The sequence below is a fragment of the Somniosus microcephalus genome, chromosome 1 (assembly GCF_052327205.1).
Source record: "Somniosus microcephalus isolate GS21.2 chromosome 1, FLI_Smic_1.0, whole genome shotgun sequence".
In the NCBI taxonomy this organism is placed as follows: domain Eukaryota; kingdom Metazoa; phylum Chordata; class Chondrichthyes; order Squaliformes; family Somniosidae; genus Somniosus; species Somniosus microcephalus.
In genome coordinates, this window is record NC_140987.1 from 165,458,054 (window position 1) to 165,478,600 (window position 20,547).

Here is a 20,547-nt window from a genome sequence, read left to right on the forward strand (position 1 = left end):
CATTAAGCATTCCACTGGCGACAAGAGCAGCAGCATAAATAAAGACAGCCATTGGTTTTCAGAATTTGAAAGCTATGCTAATAGTTCATTTTAGTTCAGGGTTTTACTATAATTTCATTGTCAGTTTTTACACGAGGTGACATCTTTCATAATACATTCTTCAGCGAGAGAGAAAAGAGGGATTTCCGTATGGCCATCACCAGTGCTGTTCTGTGATCAGCTAAATAAGGCACACTGGTAAGTAATGAGTAAGCCAGATCAGATGTAAATGCTCTCTCCCCATGAGGCACTCCATTTAGTGGTCTGCATTTTTTTCAAAATGATGAAAATCATTCTACCTCCGGCAGCTATATTTCAGTGACTGGTTGTTGTGGCCTGTAGCTAATTGTTTGCAAAGCCATTACTTCAATCATTATGAAGGGGAAGGGAATATGTTTAAAATTCAAAGTTGGGGACAGTACCAACCACCTAGGTTTGTGCAGTCAGTAGTAATTCTAGAAGTGGTGTGTGCAGAGGCTTGGGGGGGGGGGGGGGGACCTTCTAGAATGTCCACTTGTGTAATTCTCTGAAAAAAATATACATTAAGTTACAAATTTTTGACTTCTCTTTTCTGAGAGATCCTAGATTGGCATAGGAATGGGGAGAATGTGACCTCTCGGTGAATGCTGTTTAATGTCAAGAATTTCAGTGTAACCTAACTTTGTGACTTGTAACCTTAGCTTTGCAGAGCATAACTGCCAATACTAGATGGCATTTCTCTACTGAAGTTTACAGTTGGACCACCATAATGAGTACTACTAGTATTGTTATTTTCACTGGAATATAATGATCTATATTGCATTACTATTTTAACAATAATTTAAAATCAAACACTTCCTAACTTGACTACAAATGAACATCTAACTTCTTTTCTTTGTCATCAGATAACCAAATGAATTAGGTGCCTTACTTCTGGAGCTACCAATGATAGAGTTCAACTTGTTCAGTTTCAGGTGCTGGAATGCCTCCATCTTGGTATACTGAAGGCTGAATGCAAGATACACTTCAGAATGTGCGTAAAGTCCTTTCTCACCACTACGTATCTGAATTCACTCTCATGATCTTTTTCTGTCTTTCCTTTCTTTCTCTGGGTCTCATACTGACTTTTCCAGTCCTCAGATAGGTCAATGTCAGTGGTCCTCTAACTCTACAGATAACCACTTCTGCCATAGGGATCTATTCCAGCAACAAGCTCTCTACTGTGGAAGTACTTATCCTGAGAATATAGTGATGCTGAAGGTAATCAAGTCTACTTTTGGAGAACAGAGTGACTGGGCCACTATTGTTGTGTATATTCCTCTGCTTCCTTTGACCACTTCCCTTTTTAAATAATTTTTGTTTTACTTCTGTTCTTAATTTGTGGATTTAAGGTAATAGCTCACTGAATATCATAAACTCCACTGTAACAGTCTGCATTTAACAGTCTTTTCAATATATACGTACAAAAGGTTTCATTTCTTTTAAATTATGGGATACGGTGAACATTGCTTTTGTTTAACATTTTAATAAACTGTTTTTCTCATTTGTGTTTTAAAGGCATTACTTATGTAATATTCACACTTGGAACAAAGTACACTTTCTTGTTCATTATCGATTGCGCACCTGAGTACTGCTGCAGCTGTGCCCATGAAGAGAAGGGCTTAAACCGACCAAACAGAAATATCCAGAAATGTTCTTTTTATTATATTATATATTAGTAAAGTCAGTTGAAGTGTGTGAGTAAAAAGTCAAGTTAATTGTACAGAAGAAACAATCTATGCAGCAGGTTAGGTGCATTCACTGTGCATCTGAAGGAGAGCACTCACTCCTTTTGGCCTAAAATATTTTTTCAGGTTCCCTGAATTCTGACATCAGAACCCGGATAACACTGTTTAGTATTGTTAGGGCTTTACAATAAAAGCTAAAATATCAACCATATGATGGCAAAAAAAAGTTCTTTCTTGTGGTTAAAATGTTCACTTCTAGCTACTTTCCGATGAAGTTGGTGGAGCTGTCGAGGAGGACCTTCTCCTTCTGGTTGATGACCGCGACCGCTCAGCACTGTAGGTAATTTGTTTGTCATGGTGTTGTATTTGAGCTTCAAGAAATTCCCTCTGCTGTTGGCTGATTGTCTGACTAATCAGTCCAGGTAGAGCATGGATACTCCCTATTAATGTCTCTAATTTATTTTCCAATGTTACAATCCTTTTCTCAAGATCTTCACTTCTTTCATTTAGGTCTGAGATCATGTCGTACATAATGTTTTGAGTCTAAAATGAGGGGAAAGAACAGAGTTGGTAGTTTTAGTATTTGCTGAATATTTTCCAGAAACAATTTGTTTTTGTCCCAAGTTAACAGCAACCATTAAAGTCAGATCTATTCTTAATGATCTGCCATTTTGCAAATACAATGAATGATGCATGAAAAATCAACATTATCAATTTAACAGCAAATCATAATACAAATAATTTTGGAGGTTGTCAACATAACCAGTCATCCAATAATTAATGCATGACCATTCTGACAGAAACAACTGTTTTATGTTTCTCCACATTTCATTATTTAAAGTCAAATATCCATATTGTAAATTCAACAGTGAACGAATTCTCACAGGTTCCAATCCCGATTCTTGGCATTATCTTTCCATATATCAATCACAACCGTGGATATTATTTTTCTCAAAGCCAATATCCCAGTCTTGAAGAAAAGATTTATTCTTAACCATAGGTATTTGATAGGTCTTGCATTAATAAAGAAAAAATGATATAGCAAATATACATTTAAAAATACTCCAGATCCAACTACAAATAACAGTCATATTTGTTATTCGCACAATACAATGAATTAAAGGAATGAAGAGTATAATAAAATTGCTAAACAGGTTTCATTGATCGGACCCAAATAAATGGAATTAAACATGAATAACTCACCCATCACAAACATGAATAACTCACCCATCACAAACTTTCAAACTAAAGACATTAAAATCCTTCCTCAAATTTCTAATCCCGATTCCCTGGAGTTTGACCTCCTTTGATCAATCAAAATACAAATTCATCTTTCAACAGGTAATCACCACACTAAATTTTGTGCCATAGACTCATTTCAGGCTGTTTTGGGGCAATTTCCAATGTTTCTCAATTGACTGTACAGATGCATTCGACAGGCCACTGATGCTTTGTTTCCTTGAGCAAGCTGCTTGTCAGCTTCCCTGTATCAGAATGATATGGGTGTGTAATTTTAACAGGATTTTCTCCGATTGCTTACGTGACCAGGAAAGATTCCTGCAATGTCCAGCTCAGCTGTAATTACCAACACTACAGCATGCATATCAGTGCTTGTTTTCTGACAGCTGCCACAGTGCTTTTATATTAAGGCAATTCACGGCATCACTATTGTTTCAAGCAGAAAGGCTGGCTAGATCCTGGTGCCTTCACTGATGACACCTGTGTGCCCCCTAGGACACAAGCAGAACAATGAGATCCATTCTGCCATCAGGGTTATGGAATGTAGAAGGCATGCTACAAGTGTCTAGGTTGATTTAGGGTGGCTCTGCAAAACAGTCCGGCTCATATCTCAAGAGTAGTGGCGGTGTGCTGCATGCTACCCAACCTTTTTTCAAAGAGGTCTCCTCATGGGAGCCAGAGAGGAGGCAGGTGCCCAAAACGCCGGGGGCTGAAGGTGGCCAGAAGCAGCAAGAAGATGCATCCAAGAGAAGCCAGTGCCAGTGGCAAGAAACAAAAGAACAAAAGAACATAACATTTGGAACCAGCTGATTCAAGAAACCTTCTCTTAAGAATCACATCAATGTATCAGCAGTCATGCCAACATTATCCCCTTGCCCATTCCCAAAAATTGGTAGGCCAAACAAAACATGCAGCTTCCACTCATTACATTTCATACTAAGCACGTCCAAACTGCAACAGAAACATTGTGACCAAGCACATGAACTTCACCAAAACCTAACATTTATTTACAAGCCGCACTATAATTGCAAATGATTGCAGATTGTCACCACTGCGACATAGGCCATTCAGCCCCTTGAGCCTGCTCCTCCATTCAAATAGTTCATAGCTGATTTGTATCTCAACTCCATTTACCCATCTGTGACACTGTGTACACAGACAGAATGGTACCTAGCAGATGCTTGAAATTCTGTGCCTGCAGCCCAGCCCCCGTGTTTGAAAATTCAATGAGACAATACTCTGCAATTGGTCCCTCAACAACAACCTCAATTTTCATTTATACAGTGCTTTCAATGTAGAAAAATATGTCAAGGTGCTTCACAGAGGCATAATCAGACAAATCACGGTGGCATAGTGGTTAGCACTGTTGCCTCACAGCGCCAGGGACCCGGGTTCGAATCTGGCCTCGAGTGACTGTCTGTGTGGAGTTTGCACATTCTCCCCGTGTTTGCGTGGGTTTCCTCCGGGTGCTCCGGTTTCCTCCCACAGTCCAAAGATGTGCGGGTTAGGTTGATTGGCTATGATAAATTGACCCTTAGTGTTAGGGGGATTAAATACGTGGGGTTACGGGGATAGGGTGGGATGTGTGTTGGTGTAGGGGTTACGGGGATCGGGTGGGATATGTGTCGGTGCAGGCTCGATGGGCCGAAATGGCCTCTATCTGCACTGTGGGGTTTCTGTGGTTCTGTGAAATATGGATGGAGAGCCAAAGCAAAAGATGTTAGGAGGGTGAGAGTTAGGTTTTAAGGAGTGTCTAAAAGGAGGAGAGGGTGGTCGAGAGGTTTAGGGAGGGAATTCAAGAGCGTATGGTTTAGATGGCTGAAGGCACGGCTGCCAATGGTGGGGTGAAGGGAGGGATGATACACAAGAGGCCAGAGTTAGAGTAATGCAGAGTTCAGTTGCAAGGCTATGGAGTTTGTGGCAGGGGTTGAAGATGAAGGCTTCAGTCTTCTAAATATTTAACTGGAGGAAATTGAGGTTCATCCAAGATGAGATGTCAGTCAAGCAGTCTAACAACACAGAGGGGGTGGGGTTGAGAGAGGTGGTGGAGCGGTACAGCTGGATATCATTAACATACATGTGGAAGGTGACCCCACGTCCTTGGATGATGTATCCAACGTGCAGCATATAGATGAGGGAGAGGAGGGAACCAAGGATAGATCCTTGGCAGACTTCAGAAATAACAAGGCAGGAGTGAGAAGAGAAGATATTGCTGGAGATGCTTGGACTATGATTGGATAGGTAAGAGTGGAACCAAGTGAAAGCAATCCCATTGAGCTGGACAAGAGGAGAGGCATTGGAGGAGGATGATGTGGTCAACTGTGTCAAAGGCTGCAGAGCGGTCGAGGAGGACGAAGGGGAATAGTGCACCACAGTCACAAAGAATGCCATTTATGACTGATTAGGGCTGTTTAAGTGCTGTGGCAGGGACAAAAACTTGATTGGAGAGATTCAAATGTGGAGTTGCGGGAAAGATGGGCACGGATTTGGGAGGTGACAACAGATTCAAGGACTTTGGAGAGGAAAGGGAGGTTGGAAATGGGGCACTAGTTTGCAAGGACAGAGAGGTTGACAGTGAGTTTTTGAGGAGGGGTTGATGGTGGTTTTGAAAGGAAAGGGGACAGTACCAGAGAAGAGGCAATCATTTACAATTTCAGCTAGACCAGGAGGGGAAGTTGGGTGGGCAGCTGTTTAGTGGGAATGGGGTCAAGGGAGGATATGGGTTTCATGGACAAAATGAGCTTGGACAGTGCATGAGGGGAGCTAGGAGACAAGCTAGAGAAAGACGCAGTTGGAAATATGGGTGGAGAAACTAGAGAAAAGTGTCTAGCAGTAGCCTGAGCAGCCAGGGAGGGAGCTTGGCCTGCTACATGGATCTCTGTGGTGATGGTGTCCACTACAGTTCTGTTCGAAACTGCTACATGCTCCAGGCTAGTCTGCAGTGGCTATGAAGCCATCCTTGATGGTGTGGCACATGCTAGCCACAAACTCGTCCTGTTAGCCTGACAAGTGTTGCACATTCTGGGAGACTCCTCATCTTCCACCCCCCACCATCTCCCCACCCCCCGCCCCCCCATCATTTCTCCCGCCCACTTATGTTCATTGCTTTACCCTGTGTGTTCTCCTTATGTTTACTATCTACAGGATGCACTGCAGCAACTCGCCAAGGCTTCTTCAGCAGCACCTCCCAAACCTGCGACCTCTACCACCTAGGAGGACAAGGGCAACAGGCGCATGGGAACACCTTCACCTGCAAGTTCCCCTCCAAGTCACACACCATCCTGACTTAGAAGTATATTGCCAATCCTTCATCATCGCTAGGTCAAAATCCAGGAGTATTTTAAGACAAAAAATTTGACACCGATAGACATAAGGATAAATTAGGGCAGGTAACCAAAAGCTTGGTCAAGGAGGCAGGTTTTAAGGAGCGTTTTAAAGGAAGAAAGAGAGGTAGCGAGGCAGAGAGGTTTAGGCAGGGAATTCCAGAGCTTAGGGCCTACGCAACAGAAGGCACGGCCGCCAAAGGTTGAGCGATTATAATCAGGGATGCTCAAGAGGGCAGAATTAGAGGAGCGCAGATATCTCGGGGGGTTATGGGGCTGAAGGAGATTACAGAGATAGGAAGGGGTGAAGCCATGGAGGGATTTGAAAACAAGGATGAGAATTTTGAAATCGAGGCGCTGCTTAACCGGGAGCCAATGTAGGTCAGCGAGCACAGGGGAGATGGGTGAATGGGACTTGGTGCGAGTTAGGACACAGGCAGCCGAGTTTTGGATGACCTCAAGTTTACGTAGGGTGGAATGTGGGAGGCCAGCCAGGAATGCGTTGGAATAATCAAGTCTAGAGGTAACAAAGGCATGGATGAGGGTTTCAGCAGCGGATGAGCTGAGGCAAGGGCGGAGATGGGCGATGTTATGGAGGTGGAAATAGGCGTTCTTTGTTATGCTGCGGATATGTGGTCGGAAGCTCATTTCAGGGTCAAATATGACACCAAGGTTGCGAACAGTGTGGTTCAGCCTCAGACAGATGTTAGGGAGAGGGATGGAGTCAGTGGCTAGGGAATGTGGCGGGGACCAAAAACAATGGCTTCGGTCTTCCCAATATTTAACTGGAGAAAATATTTGCTCATCCAGAACTATATGTCGAACAAGCAGTCTGGCAATTTAGAGACCGTGGAGGGGTCGAGAGAAATGGTAGTGAGGTAGAGCTGGGTGTCATCAGCGTACATGTGGAAACTGACGCTGTGTTTTCGGATGATGTCGCCAAGGGGCAACATGTAGATGAGAAATAGGAGGGGCCAAGGATAAATCCTCGGAGGACATCAGAGGTAACAATGCGGGAGCTGGAAGAGAAGCCGTTGCAGGTGATTCTCGAGTTACGATTAGATAGATAATAATGGAACCAGGCGAGTGCAGTCCCACCCAGCTGGACGATGGTGGAGAGGCGTTGGAGAAGGATGTATGAAAGAATGAAGAAGACAGTGTGAAAGGCATTTGTTTGACAGCATATGCAGTGGAATCCAGGTGCTAACAGGCAGAGCATGAAAGGATTATGGCAGATGCTCAAACCCAACTATGTCATCCTGAATGAGGCTATCAAGCATGCATGAAAGACTGTGTGGAAAGGTTTATTTGGAGATGACAGATGGGCATGTAACAGTTGGCTGTGGACAGGGGTGCACACTAAAATAGTCCTGTGATGAAGCCCTTGAACACAGTGAGGGCAAGCTGTGAGCAGCTGACATACATGGCAGTACAGTGCATTGTCCCAAGCTGTAGGTGACTCATCTCATCATCCCTGCGCTAAAAGTCTTGTGGCATAGTGCAGCGGTTCTGTGGTCAATGGAGGCAGCATTTACAGCCTATGCTACTTCCACTGTGCCATTAATTTTGTTGTGTTTCTCTCGTGCACTCGAACTCCTGCATGATGTCCTAGAGGCTTCTGATCTGAGAAAGTAGACACATGGCACCTGCATGTTGGTCTTTCTGTCTTCAAGTGCACGAATCTGCTGCTGCCTGGCCCTTTAAGCCATTGCCAGATTTTATTTCTTGCAGCAGCTCTACTTTTTCCACCTCTCCGTCACTAACACCCAATCGATGGCAGGACTCCTGCTGGGAGCCTGCCCACCGCTGTTTAAATTAGCTGAGTCTAGACAATCTGCTGGAGTTGGTGCTGAATATGTGAGACAGCTGAAGGTCTCACTCACCACATTTCTGCCAGTGCTATAGCTATGCAGGAAATCCCGGGCAATGACATTAGTACAACCGTACTGTGTTTCCTATCACTGTGCTTCCTCTAGGTGCAAGTATGTGATGTGTGAGCTCTTAAACGTAGCTCAATGAGGTCAATTTCAACCCCGAGCAGGTTTCAAGTGGGCGAGTCAAAATGCAATTTCTTTTTATTCATTCACGGGATGTGGGTGTCGCCAGCAAAGCCAGCATTTATTGCCCATCCCTAATTGTCCTTGAGAAGGTGGTGGTGAGCCTCCTTCTTGAACCGCAGCAGTCCGTGTGATGAAGGTACTCCCACAGTGCTATTAGGTAGGGAGGTCTAAGATTTTGACCCAGTGACAATGAAGGAACTGTAATATATTTCCAAGTCAGGATGGTGTGTGACTTGGAGGAGAACTTGGAGGTGGTGATGTTCCCATGCGCATGCTGCCCTTGTCCTTCACGGTGGTGGAGGGAGAGAATTTTTAAGGTGGTGGATGGGGTGCTGATCAAGTGGGCTGCTTTGTCCAGGATGGTGTTGAGCTTCTTGAGTGTTTTAGGAGGTACGCTCATCCAGGCAAGTGGAGAGTGTTCCATCACACTCCAGACTTATGCCTTGTAGATGGTGGAAAGGCTTTGGGGAGTCAGGAGGTGAGTCACTTGCCACAGAATACCCAGCCTCTGACCTGCTCTTGTCATAGTATTTACGTGGCTGGTCCAGTTAAGTTTCTAGTCAATGGTGACCCTCAGGATGTTGATGGTGGGGGATTCGATGATGGTATTGCCATTGAATGTCAAGGGGAGGTGGTTAGACTCTCCCTTGTTGGAGATAGTCATTGCTTGGCACTTGTGTAGCGTGAATGTTACTTGCCACTTATCAGCCCAAGCCTAGATGTTGCCCAGGTCTTGCTGCATGTGAGCACGATCTGCTTCATTATCTGAGGAATTATGAATGGTACTGAACACTCTGCAATCATCACCAAACATCTCCACTTCTGACCTTAATCTACATATTGACTGGGCAAATCAAATTACCACTAATGGTGTGGAGGACGAATTCTTGGAATGCATGCGAGATGGTTTCCTGGATCAGTGTGTGGAGGAACCAACCAGGGAACAGGCTATTCTGGATCTGGTGCTGTGTAATGAGAAAGGGCTAATCAATAATCTTGTGGTAAAGGGGCCTTTAGGGACAAGTGACCATAATATGATTGAATTTTAAATTAAGTTTGAGAGTGATGTATTCCAATCTGAAACTAAGGTCTTCAATCTAAACAAAGGAAACTACAAGGGTATGAGGGACAAGTTGGCCATGGTAGATTGGGAGACTACACTAAAAGGTATGAAGGTGGACATACAATGGTTAACATTCAAGGAAATAATGCATAATTTGGAACAAACATATATTCCTCTAGGGCATAAAAACCCAAAAGGAAATGTGATCCAACCATGGCTAACAAAAAAAATTAAAGCTAGCATTAAGTCAAAGTAGGAAGCTTATAAAGTTGCCAGAAAAAGCAGTCAGCCTGAGGATTAGGATCCTTTAGAAATCAGCAAAGGGGGACCAAAAAATTGATAAAGAAAGGGAAAATGGAATATGAGCACAAACTAGCAAAAAATATAAAAACAGATTATAAAAGCTTCGAAAGGTATGTGAAAAGGAAAAGACTGGTGAAGGTAAATGTAGGTCCTTTACAGTCAGAGATGGGAGAATTTATAATGGGGAATGAGGAAATGGCAGAGAAATTAAATAAATACTTTGTTTCTGTCTTCAGGGAGGAAGACACAAAAAACCTCCCAGAAATACGAGAAAACATAGAAACATAGAAAAATAGAAGATAGGAGCAGGAGTAGGCCATTCGGCCTCACGAGCCCGCTCCGCCATGGCTGATCATCCAAATTCAGTACCCTGTCCCTGCTTTCTCCCCATATCCCTTAATCCCTTTAGCCTCAAGAAACATATCCAACTCCTTCTTGAATATATTAATGAATTGGCCTCAACTGCCCTGTGTGGCAGAGAATTCCACAGGTTCACCACTCTCTGGGTGAAGAAATTCCTCCTCATCTCAGCCCTAAATGGCTTACCCCTTATCCTTAGACTGTGACCCCTGGTTCTGGACTCCCCCACCATCGGGAACATCCGTCCTGCATCTAGTCTGTCTAGTCCTGTTAGAATTTTATAAGTTTCAATGAGATCCCCTCTCATTCTTCTAAACTCCAGCGAGTATAAGCCTAATCGACCCAATCTCTCCTCATTCGTCATTCCTGCCATCCCAGGTATCAGTCTGGTGAATCTTCGCTGCACTCTCTCAATGACAAGAACATCCTTCCTCAGATAAGGCGAGCAAAACTGCACACAATACTCAAGGTGTGGTCTCACCAAGGTCCTGTACAACTGCAGCAAGACATCCTTGCTCCTGTACTCAAATCCTCTCGCTATGAAGGCTAACATACCATTTGTCTTCTTAACCACCTGCTGCACCTGCATGCTTACCTTCAGCGACTGGTGCACAAGGACACCCAGGTCTCGTTGCATTTCCCCTTTTCCCAATCTATTGCCATTCAGGTAATAATCTGTCTTCCTGTTTTTGCCACCGAAGTGGATAACCTCACATTTATCCACATTATACTGCATTTGCCATGCATCGGTCCAATCACCCAACCTGTCCAAATCGTACTGGAGTTTCTCTGCATCATCCTCACAGCACACACGCCCACCCAGCTTTGTATCGTCTGCAAACTTGGAGATATTACATCTAGTTCCCTTGTCTAGATCATTAATATATATTGTGAATAGCTGGGGTCCTAGCACCGATCCCTGCGGTACCCCACTAGTCACTGCATGCCACTCGGAAAAAGACCCGTTTATTCCCAATCTTTGCTTCCTGTCTGCCAACCAGTTCTCTATCCAAGACAGTACCTTACCCCCAAACTTACATGCTAATCTCTTATGTGGGACCTTATCGAAAGCCTTCTGAAAGTCCAAATACACCACATCCACTGGTTCTCCCTTATCTATTCTACCAGTTACATCCTCAAAAAATTCCAGTAGATTAGTCAAGTGTGATTTACCTTTTGTAAATCCATGTTGACTTTGTCCGATCCTGTCACTGTTTTCCAAGTGCTCTGCTATTACATCTTTTATAATGGACTCTAGCATTTTCCCCACTACCGATGTCAGGCTTACCGGTTGTGGTAAACCACTGTTTGTATTCCACTGTGTACATGCCTGGACATGCCTCGGCTGACTCCTCCCACAAGTCCTAGTATAAAGGTGACTGCTCCCCAGCCCTTTGTATTTCTGGACCGGTCGACCACTCGAGGCAGACCTTCATTCTTTTGTCAATAAAAGCCTTTAGTTACTCTCTTAACTCTCAGTCTTTTATGAGTAATTGATAGCGCATCAATTTTATTAACAAAATTTTTATAATGGAGAAGATCCTCACACCAGCATGCCTGGACTTAGATCATCGGGAGGCGGACTCATCCACCAAGTTTACTCACTGGCTTAAGTGTTTCGAAAAATTCCTGACCGCCTCCGCAGCAATCAAATCGGACGAGGACAAACTGGATGTCCTGACCTCCAAAGTGAACCACCGAGTGTACTCGGTCATCCAAGACGCGACCTCGTACGCGGACGCTATCAAGCTCCTCAAGGACCAGTACACGCGCCCAGTGAACGAAGTGTACGCCAGGCACCTTCTGGGGAGTCGTAAACAACAACCTGGGAAATCGACCGTGGAATACCTTCAGGCACTGTCTGTGCTTGGCCGGGCCTGTGGTTGTAAGGATGTAAAGGCCGCCGTGTACACAGAGGAACTTATCCGGGACGCTTTTGTAGCGGGCCACAGATCCAATTACACCCGACAGCGACTGTTGGAGCAGAGTGACCTCGACCTCAACAAGGCCTCTGAACTCGCACTATCATTGGATGCAGCCTACCGGGGCATGGATGCCTACTCCTCTGCACCGTGGACGCCGCGGGGAATGACAGCCTGGGACACGGTAGGACCGCCTCATAGCGCCGTGCCACCCCAGCCACACCCCAGCAACGGCCCAACTACCGCAGCAGTGTCCCAAGGCCAGACAGCAGTGCCCCAAGGCCAGAAATGCTACTTCTGTGGCCAGGCAAAACACCCCAGAGCGCGTTGCCCGGCGAAAAACGCGATCTGCTCGGGCTGCGGGAAGAAGGGACACTACGCTAACGTCTGCAGGGCCAAAGCCACCCCGAACCCCAGCAGCGCCGCGTGTGGGCCATGCGGGCCGCCATCTTGGGCCTCCCCGGCCATGTGCGAACCACCGGTACAGCAGCCATTTTGGACGCCTCCAGCCACATGGGGATCATGGACGCCGCCATCTTGGACGACAGCCGGAACGCAGCAGGCCCCCAACACCGCCTCATCTGATACCCGCAGCGACACACCGACCCCTACGCTGGCATCCGTTACACTGGACCAAGCGAGACCGCACCAGCTGGCCAGTTCCACAATGGACATTAAGGTAAATGGCCACGATACAATCTGCCTTTTTGACTCTGGGAGCACGGAGAGCTTCATCCACCCCGACACGGTGCGGCGTTGCTCTCTCCCAGTCCTGCCTGCGCACCAGCGGATTTCTATGGCCTCCGAGTCCCAGTCGGCGGACATCGGCGGCTACTGCGTGGTGACACTCGTAGTAGACGGGACCGTGTACGATCATTTTAAACTTCTGGTCCTGCCCGACCTCTGCGCTGCCGTCCTGCTGGGGTTAGATTTTCAGTGCCACCTTAAAAGTGTTACGATGGCGTACGGTGGACCCCTACCCCCACTCACAGTCCGCAGCCAGCAGCTCCCAAATTGCCCGCCGCGCACCAGGTGCAACCTCTCCACACTCAGAGTCACCCCCCCCCCACTGTTTGCTAACCTCACCCCCGACTGTAAGCCCATCGCCACAAAGAGCAGGCGATACAGTGCCGGGGACAGGGTTTTCATTAAAACCGAAGTGGAGCGGCTCCTGAAGGAAGGGATTATTGAGGGCAGCACCAGCCCCTGGCGAGCCCAGGTTGTGGTCGTTAAGACCGGCGAGAAGCAGCGCCTGGTCATCGACTACAGCCAGACAATAAATCGCTACACCCTGCTGGACGCCTACCCACTCCCCCGCATAGCTGATATGGTCAACCAGATCGCGCAGTACCGCGTCTTCTCGATCATTGACCTGAAATCAGCGTACCACCAGCTCCCTATCCGCCCTGAGGACCGCCAGTATACTGCCTTTGAGGCAAACGGCCGCCTCTACCACTTCCTTAGGGTTCCCTTTGGCGCCACCAACGGGGTCTCCGTCTTCCAAAGGGAGATGGACCGGATGGTAGATCAAAATGCGTTGCAGGCCACTTTCCCATATCTGGACAATGTGACCATCTGCGGCCGTGACTTGCAGGACCATGACGCAAACCTCGAAAAATTCCTCCGCACCGCCCAACTCCTGAACCTGACATATAACAAGGAGAAGTGCATATTCCGCACAAGCCACCTCGCCATCCTTGGCTGCGTTGTGGAACACGGAGTCATCGGCCCCGACCCCGACCGGATGCGTCCCCTTATGGAACTCCCACTGCCCCACTGCCTCAAGGCCCTGAAGAGGTGCCTAGGGTTTTTCTCCTATTATGCCCAGTGGGTCCCCTACTATGCGGACAAGGCCCATCCGCTGATCAAGTCCACCTCTTTTCCCTTGACGGCAGAGGCCCGCTTAGCCTTCCACCGTATCAAGGAAGACATTGCCAAAGCCACCATGCACGCAGTGGACGAATCCATCCCCTTCCAGGTGGAAAGCGATGCGTCCGACTTTGCCCTGGCCGCTACCCTCAATCAGGCGGGGAGACCCGTGGCCTTCTTTTCACGAACCCTCCAAGGCCCAGAGACCAGACACTCCGCTGTTGAGAAGGAGGCCCAGGCGATTGTGGAGGCTGTGCGTCATTGGAGGCACTACCTGGCCGGAAAACGATTTACCCTGCTCACTGACCAACGTTCAGTTGCTTTCATGTTTAACAACAAGCAGAGGGGCAAAATCAAAAATGACAAGATCTTGAGGTGGAGAATCGAACTTTCCACCTACAATTACGAGATCTTGTACCGGCCCGGGAAGCTCAATGAACCCCCGGATGCGCTATCGCGTGGCACCTGCGCCAGCGCGCAGATCGATAGACTGCAGGCCCTCCACAATGACCTCTGCCACCCGGGGGTCACCAGGTTCTTCCACTTCATCAAGGCCCGCAACCTGCCTTACTCTATTGAGGAGGTCAGGACCATGACCAGGAAGTGCCAAGTCTGCGCTGAGTGCAAACCGCACTTTTATAGACCAGACAGGGCCCACCTGATAAAAGCCACTCGCCCCTTCGAGCGCCTGAGCGTTGATTTTAAAGGGCCTCTCCCCTCCTCCGACCGCAATGTGTACTTCCTCAATATTATTGATGAGTACTCCCGTTTCCCGTTCGCCATCCCCTGCCCGGACATGACCAGTGCCACGGTCATTAAATGTCTGAACGACCTCTTCACCCTGTTCGGTTTCCCCAGCTATGTCCATAGCGACCGGGGCTCATCGTTTATGAGCGACGAACTCCGTCAGTACCTGCTAACTAGGGGTATTGCCACAAGCAGGACCACCAGTTACAACCCCCGGGGGAACGGACAGGTGGAAAGAGAAAATGCGACAGTTTGGAAGGCCGCCCTGCTAGCCTTAAAGTCTAGGGGCCTTCCAACCTCCCGCTGGCAGGATGTGCTCCCCGATGCGCTCCACTCTATTCGGTCACTGCTCTGCACTGCCACTAACGCCACCCCTCATGAGAAAATGTTTGTCTTCCCAAGGAAGTCCACATCGGGGACATCGCTACCGCCATGGCTGACGTCCCCAGGGCCGGTCCTACTGAGAAGGCACGTGAGGACCCATAAAACGGACCCCCTGGTCGAGAGGGTCGACCTCCTCCACGCCAACCCCCAGTATGCTTACATTGCATACCCGGACGGGCGGGAGGACACAGTCTCCATAAGAGACCTTGCACCCTCGGGGGCTGCAGTAACCCACTACTCACTACCACCCCCCCCCATGATCCGATATCCAGCCCCAGCAGACGGCAGGCCTGGGCCCCGCGACCCGCTCGACATCTACGAGGACGACACGCCTGTGCCACAGCCCACGCAGGACTCGACGCCGGAAGCTCCACTACCCCTGCCGTCGCCACGCCGATCACAGCGGCAGACAAGACCTCCAGAGAGACTCCAATACACTAACTTTTAATACACTTCACCCCGCCGGACTCAATTTTAAACAAGGGGTGAATGTGGTAAACCACTGTTTGTATTCCACTGTGTACATGCCTGGACATGCCTCGGCTGACTCCTCCCACAAGTCCTAGTATAAAGGTGACTGCTCCCCAGCCCTTTGTATTTCTGGACCGGTCGACCACTCGAGGCAGACCTTCATTCTTTTGTTAATAAAAGCCTTTAGTTACTCTCTTAACTCTCAGTCTTTTATGAGTAATTGATAGTGCATCACCGGTCTATAATTCTCAATTTTTCTCTACCACCCTTTTTTGAATAGTGGGGTTACATTAACTATCCTCCAATCCATGGGAACTGTTCCAGAGTCTATAGAATTTTGGAAGATGACCAGCAACACATCTACTATTTCTAGGGCCACTTCCTTAAGTACCCTAGGATGTAGATTATCAGGCCCTGGGGATTTATCGGCCTTCAATCCCGTCAATTTCCCTAACACCATTTCCCTATAAATACTGATTTTATTCAGTTCCTCCCTCTCATTAGACCCTATGCTCCCCGACATCTCTGGGAGGTTATTTGTGTCCTCCTTTGTGAAGACAGGATCAAAGTATGTATTTAACTGGTCTGCTATTTCTTTGTTCCCGATTATAAATTCCCCTGATTCTGACTGCAAGGGACCTACGCTTGACTTCATCAATCTTTTTCTCTTCACATATCTATAGAAGCTTTTACAGTCAGTTTTTATGTTCCCTGCAAGCTTATTCTCATAATCTATTTTCCCCCTCTTAATTAATCCCTTTGTCCTCCTTTGCTGAATCCTAAACTGCTCCCAATCCTCAGGTTTGCTGCTTTTTCTGGCCAAATTATATGTCCTCTCCTTAGATCTTATGCTATCCCCAATTTCCCTTGTTAGCCATGGTTGAGTCGCCTTTTTTGTTTTATTGTTATGCTAAACAGGGATGAATAAATTCTATAGTTCATCCATGCGATCTTTAAATGTTTGCCATTGCCTATCCACCGCCAACCCTTTAAGTAACATTCCCCAATCCTTCCTAGCTAACTCGTGCCTCATACCATCGTAGTTTCCTTTATTTAAATTCAGGACCCTAGTCTCTGAGGAACTTAAAGAAATTATTATTAGTTAAAAAACAGTACTAGCAAAATTAATGGGACTAAAAGTCGATAAATCCCAAGGACCGATGACCTACATCCTCGGGTTTTGAAAGAGGTGGCCATTGGGATAGTGGACGCATTGGTTGTCATCTACCAAAATTCTATAGATTCTGGAATGATTCCTGTAGATTGGAGGATAGCAAATGTAACCATGCTATTTAAGAAAGGAGGGAGAGAGAAAATGGGGAACTACAGACCTGTTAGCCTCACATCAGTAGTTGGGAAAATGCTGGAGTTTATTATAAAGGATGTAATAACTGGGCACTTAGAAACTAGTAGTAAGATTGGGCAGAGTCAACATGGATTTCTGAAAGGGAAATCCTGTTTAGCAAACCTATTGGAGTTATTTGAGGATGCAACTAGTGGAGTAGACAAAGGGGAACCGGTAGATGTGGTATATTTGGATTTTCAGAAGGCCTTTGATACGGTCCCACACCAGAGGTTGGTGAACAAAATTAGGGCCCATGGAATTGGGGGTAATATACTAGCATGGATTGAGAATTGGTTAACAGACAGAAAACAAAGAGTAGGGATAAACAGGTCTTTTTCAGGATGGCAGGCTGTGACTAGTGGGGTACTGCAAGGATCGGTGCTTGGGCCCCAGCTATTCACAATCTATATCAATGATTTGGATGAGGAGACTAAATGTAACATTTCAAAATTTGCTGATGATACAAAGTGTCAGTTGTGAATAGGATGTGAAGAGGCTTCAAGGGGATGTCGACAGGCTCAGTGAGTGGGCAAGAACATGGCAGATGGAATATAATGTGGATAAATGTGAAGTTATCCACTTTGGTAGAAAAAACAGAAAGGCAGAGTATTTCCTAAATGGTGAAAGATTGGGGAATGCAGATGCTCAAAGAGACCTGGGTGTCCCTGTACATGAGTCACTGAAAGTGAATGTGCAGGTGCAGCAAGCCATTAGGAAGGCAAATGGTATGCTGGCCTTCATTACAAGAGGATTTGAGTACAGGAGTAAAGAAGTCTTACTCCAATTATATAGGGCCTGGAGTACTGTGTACAATTTTGGTCTCCTTACCTAAGGAAGGATATACTTGCCATAGAGGGAGTGCAATGAAGGTTCACGAGATTGATTCCTGGGATTGAGTAAACTAGGTCTGTATTCTCTTGAATTCAGAAGAATGAGAGGCGTCTCATGGAAGCATACAAAATTATTACAGGGCTTGATAGGGTGGATGCTGGGAGAATGTTTCCCTTGGCTGGGGAGTTTAGAACCAGGGGTCACAGCCTCAGGATAAAGGGTAGGCCATTCAGGGCTGAAATGAGAAGAAATTTCTTCACACAGAGGGTGGTGAATCTTTGGAATTCTCTACCCTAGAGGGTTGTGGAGGCTCAGTCATTGAGCATATTCAAAACAGAAGTTGATAGATTTCTGACCAGTAAGGGCATCAAGGGATATGGTGATAGGGATGGTGAATGGAGTTGAGGCAGAAGATCAGCCATGATCTCATTGAATGGCAGAGCAGGCTCGAAGGGCCAAATGGCCTACTCCTACTCCTATTTCTTATGTTCTTAGAGGGAAGGTCATTGGTGAAACAGCTGAAGATGGTTGGGCCATGGACACTGCCCTGAGGAACTCCTGCAGTAATGTCCTGGGGCTGAGATGATTGGCCTCCAATAACCACAACCATCTTCCTTTGGGCTAGGTATGACTCCATCCAGTGGAGAGTTTTTCCCCTGATCAAGGGCAGTCACTCACCTCTGGAATTCAGCTCTTTTGTCCATGTTTGGACCAAGGCTGTGATGAGCTCTAGGCCAAGTGATCTTGGCAGAACCCAAACTGGACATCGGTTAGCAGATGATTGGTGATTAAGTGCCTCTTGATAGCACTGTTGATGACACCTCTCAACTTTGCTGATGATTGAGAGTAGACTAATGAGGTGGTAATTAGCCAGATTGGATCTGTCCTGCTCTTTGTGGACAGGACAAACCTGGGCAGTTTTTCACATTGTCAGGTAGATGCCAGCGGAGAGGTACCACCAATGCTGCCTCCGCAAGATCCTGCAAATCCGTTGGCAGGATAGGCGCACCAATGTCAGTGTTCTCGCTCAGGCCAACATCCCCAGTATCGAAGCTTTGACCACGCTCGATCAGCTCCGATGGACGGGCCACATCGTCCTCATGCCCGATACGAGACTCCCAAAACAAGTGCTCTACTCGGAGCTCCGACATGGCAAGAGAGCCCCAGGTGGGCAGAGGAAACGCTTCAAGGACACCCTCAAAGCCTCCTTGAAAAAGTGCAACATCTCCACCGACACCTGGGAATCCCTGGCCCAAGACCGCACAAAGTGGAGGAGAAGCATCTGGGAAGGCGCCAAACACATCGAGTCTCTTCGCCGGGAGCAAACGGAAGCCAAGTGCAAACAGCAGAAGGAGCGCATGTCAACCCAAGCACCCCACCCACCTGCCCCTTCGGCCACCGTCTACCCCACCTGTGACAGAGACTGTAGGTCCCGCATTGGACTCATCAGTCACCTGAGAACTCATTTTTATTGTGAAAGCAAGTCATCCTCGGTTCCCGAGGGACTGCCTAAGGAGAAGAGCTGTACTGGAACAGCTTGGCTAGAGGCGCGGCTAGTTCTGGAGCACAAGTCTTTAGCACTACAGCCGGGATGTTGTCGGGCCCATAGCCTTTGCTATATCCAGTGCACTCAGCCATTTCTTGATATCACGTGGAGTGAATCAAATTGGCTGATGACTGGAATCTGTGATGGTGGGGACCTCAGGAGGAGGCCGAGGTAGATCATCCACTCGGCATTTCTGGTTGAACATGGTTGCAAATGCTTCAGCCTTGGCTTTTGCAATTGCTGGCCTGAGTTTGAGGCCTGGGGTATTTTAACTCCCGGCCCTCCTCTGCATGTCGCCAGTGAGCAAGCAGACAACCTGTTCGTTTTTAACTGCTGATTCGCCCAGTTTCCGCCATGTGGGTAGGGTTAAAATTGACTCCAAATTGAAATCAAGTTGGTTCAGAATTGTGCTAAATGGCATGAATGAAAGAAAGAAAGACTTGCATTTATATAGCGCCTTTCAATTAACTCAGGACATCCCAGAGCACTTTAGAGTACTATTTTTTTGAAATGTAGTCACTGTTGTAATGTAAATAATTTTGTGATGCTCCCAGCACTTAGGGTAATGGGTTGGAGCACCATGGGGGTCGGAGCTAAATTTTCAGACACCAACAGCTATGGATGGAATGCTGACTACCCTTAAAGTGCTGCCATTTAAAAAACAGAAATAGGAGCAGGAGTCGGCCATACGGCCCCTCAAGTCTGCTGTGCCATTCAATAAGATCATGGCTGATCATCGACCCCAACTCCACTTTCCTGCACTATCCCCATATCCATTGATTCCCCTAGAGTCCAAAAATCTATCTGTCTCAGCCTTGAATATACTCAAAGACTCAGCATTCACAGCCCTCTGGGGCAGAGAATTCCAAAGATTCACAACCCTCTGAGTGAAGAAATTCCTCCTCATCTCAGTCTTAAATGGCCGACCCCTTATCCTGAGACTATGCCCCTAGTTCTGGACTCTCCAGCCAGGGGAAACAACCTCTCAGCATCTACCATGTCAATGCCCTTCAGAATCTTAAATGTTTCAATGGGCCAGAAATTCCAGGCCAGAAGCGTGAGTGCGCTCGGGGTACTCACGCTTCTGGCCGTTGGAAATGCCGGCGTTCAGCATGAACAGCGCATGCGGGGAACGCCGGCATTTCCAGACCTCGAGCGCGTGCGACTGCACAGGCAGCGCTTGCGCAGTGAACTTCGTGGATTTCATTCATGAAATCCGTGAGGTTCACACAGAACACAGAAACCCCACAGTGCAGATAGAGGCCATTTTGGCCCATCGAGCCTGCACCGACACATATCCCACCCGATCCCCGTAACCCCTACACCAACACATATCCCA

At 47.1% G+C, this 20,547-nt stretch overlaps 1 protein-coding gene across 1 annotated transcript in view; it reads right to left on the reverse strand.

Moving 5' to 3' along the window:
- Positions 1–1,527: 1,527 nt before the first annotated feature.
- Positions 1,528–20,547, reverse strand: part of kcnn2 (potassium calcium-activated channel subfamily N member 2) — a 312,018-nt gene continuing 292,998 nt past the window's right edge. Inside the window, exon 8 of the mRNA XM_085987085.1 lies at positions 1,528–2,288. Within this exon, the coding sequence (XP_085843211.1) occupies positions 2,001–2,288 (288 nt within the window). The 3' untranslated portion in view covers positions 1,528–2,000. The remainder of the gene's footprint in view (positions 2,289–20,547) is intronic.